We start from the raw sequence: 1,148 nt of genomic DNA on the forward strand, positions 1-1,148 counted from the left end.
GCGGTCGCTCTGAGGATCCCCCCTTGGGCCTCGGGCGCTACCACGACGAGGTCGCGGCGAAGCGCATCAACGGGCGCGTGCTGCTCTGCCTCGTGACGAACGAGTGCCTCGCGCAGCTGGGCATCACGTCGGGCGCGGACGTGGCGACGATCCTCTGGACCGTCGAGGCGCAGATCAAGGCCGGCGACGAGGGCGCGCACGCGATCGTCGATCCGAGCATCTTCCTGAGCGTCGCCGACGCGAGCCGGTCGACGGCCGAGGCCGCCAAGGCCCGGAAGCGCGCGTCCGTGCCCGGCGCCGCGCGCGCCGAGGACAGCGACGAGGAGCGCGCGCCCAAGCCCAAGCGCGACGACGACGTCGACGACGACGACGACGACGACGACGAGGGCTTCGCGGCGGCCGAGCCCGACCTCCTGGGTTTGGGCGACGCCGCGCCGGCCGCGCCCGCCCCGGCCCTCCCCGACGAGGCCACGCTCACGCCCACGAAGGCGCCGGACGTCCCGCCGGAGACGCCTGCTCGACCGCTTCGGCGTGCGGCGATTACTCGTCTTCGCGCAGGGCCTCTTCGCGCTCCGCTGCGCCGCCTACGCGTTTTTACCGGGCTGCGTCGACGACGACCGCGGCTTTTGGTACTTTTTGCTCCTCGAGCCGTCGCACGCGGTCACCTTCGCGCTCATGTGGTCCGCGGCCGTCGAGTACGCGCGGACCGCGGCGCCCGTCGAGCGCCAGGGCGGCGCCCAGGCGCTGCTCCGCGGCGTCTACTATTATCTCGGCGTCGGCGCCGGGTCCTGGGTGGGCGGCCGCATCGTCAAGGCGCGCGGGTTCCACGCGCTCTACGTCGCGGGCGCGGTCGGCATGGCCGCGTGGATGGCGGCCTGGGCGCTCCTCCTGCGCGCCTGGCGGCCGCGGCCGGCCGCCGCGGCCCTCGCGCCCGCGGAGGCGTCGACGGAGGTGTTCTAACTGGCGGAGGCGGAGGGTTCCGACTCTTCGCTCCCTCGCAGGCGCCGGCCGAGGCGTCGACGCGGATATTCTGGCTTGGCTTCCGTTTCAGCGGGCGGACGCGCCAGTTGCTGACACCATTTCTGGTCGTGTGGCCACTGTTCATCACAGCGTCTACGGGCTATGTTGTGGGCAAGAACCAACTCAAC

General features: G+C 72.6%; 1 protein-coding gene across 1 annotated transcript; it reads left to right on the top strand.

Annotated features, from left to right (window-relative positions):
• AURANDRAFT_69467 (hypothetical protein) lies at positions 1-960 on the top strand (the record flags this gene model as incomplete). The annotated part of the gene is made up of 2 exons (XM_009045237.1): positions 1-497; positions 559-960. Coding segments are annotated over 2 exons (899 nt in total), but the record flags the coding sequence as incomplete, so codon positions are not given.
• Between the last annotated feature and the right edge of the window lie 188 nt (positions 961-1,148).

Source organism: Aureococcus anophagefferens, assembly GCF_000186865.1.
Source record: "Aureococcus anophagefferens unplaced genomic scaffold AURANscaffold_1901, whole genome shotgun sequence".
Lineage (NCBI taxonomy): Eukaryota > Pelagophyceae > Pelagomonadales > Pelagomonadaceae > Aureococcus > Aureococcus anophagefferens.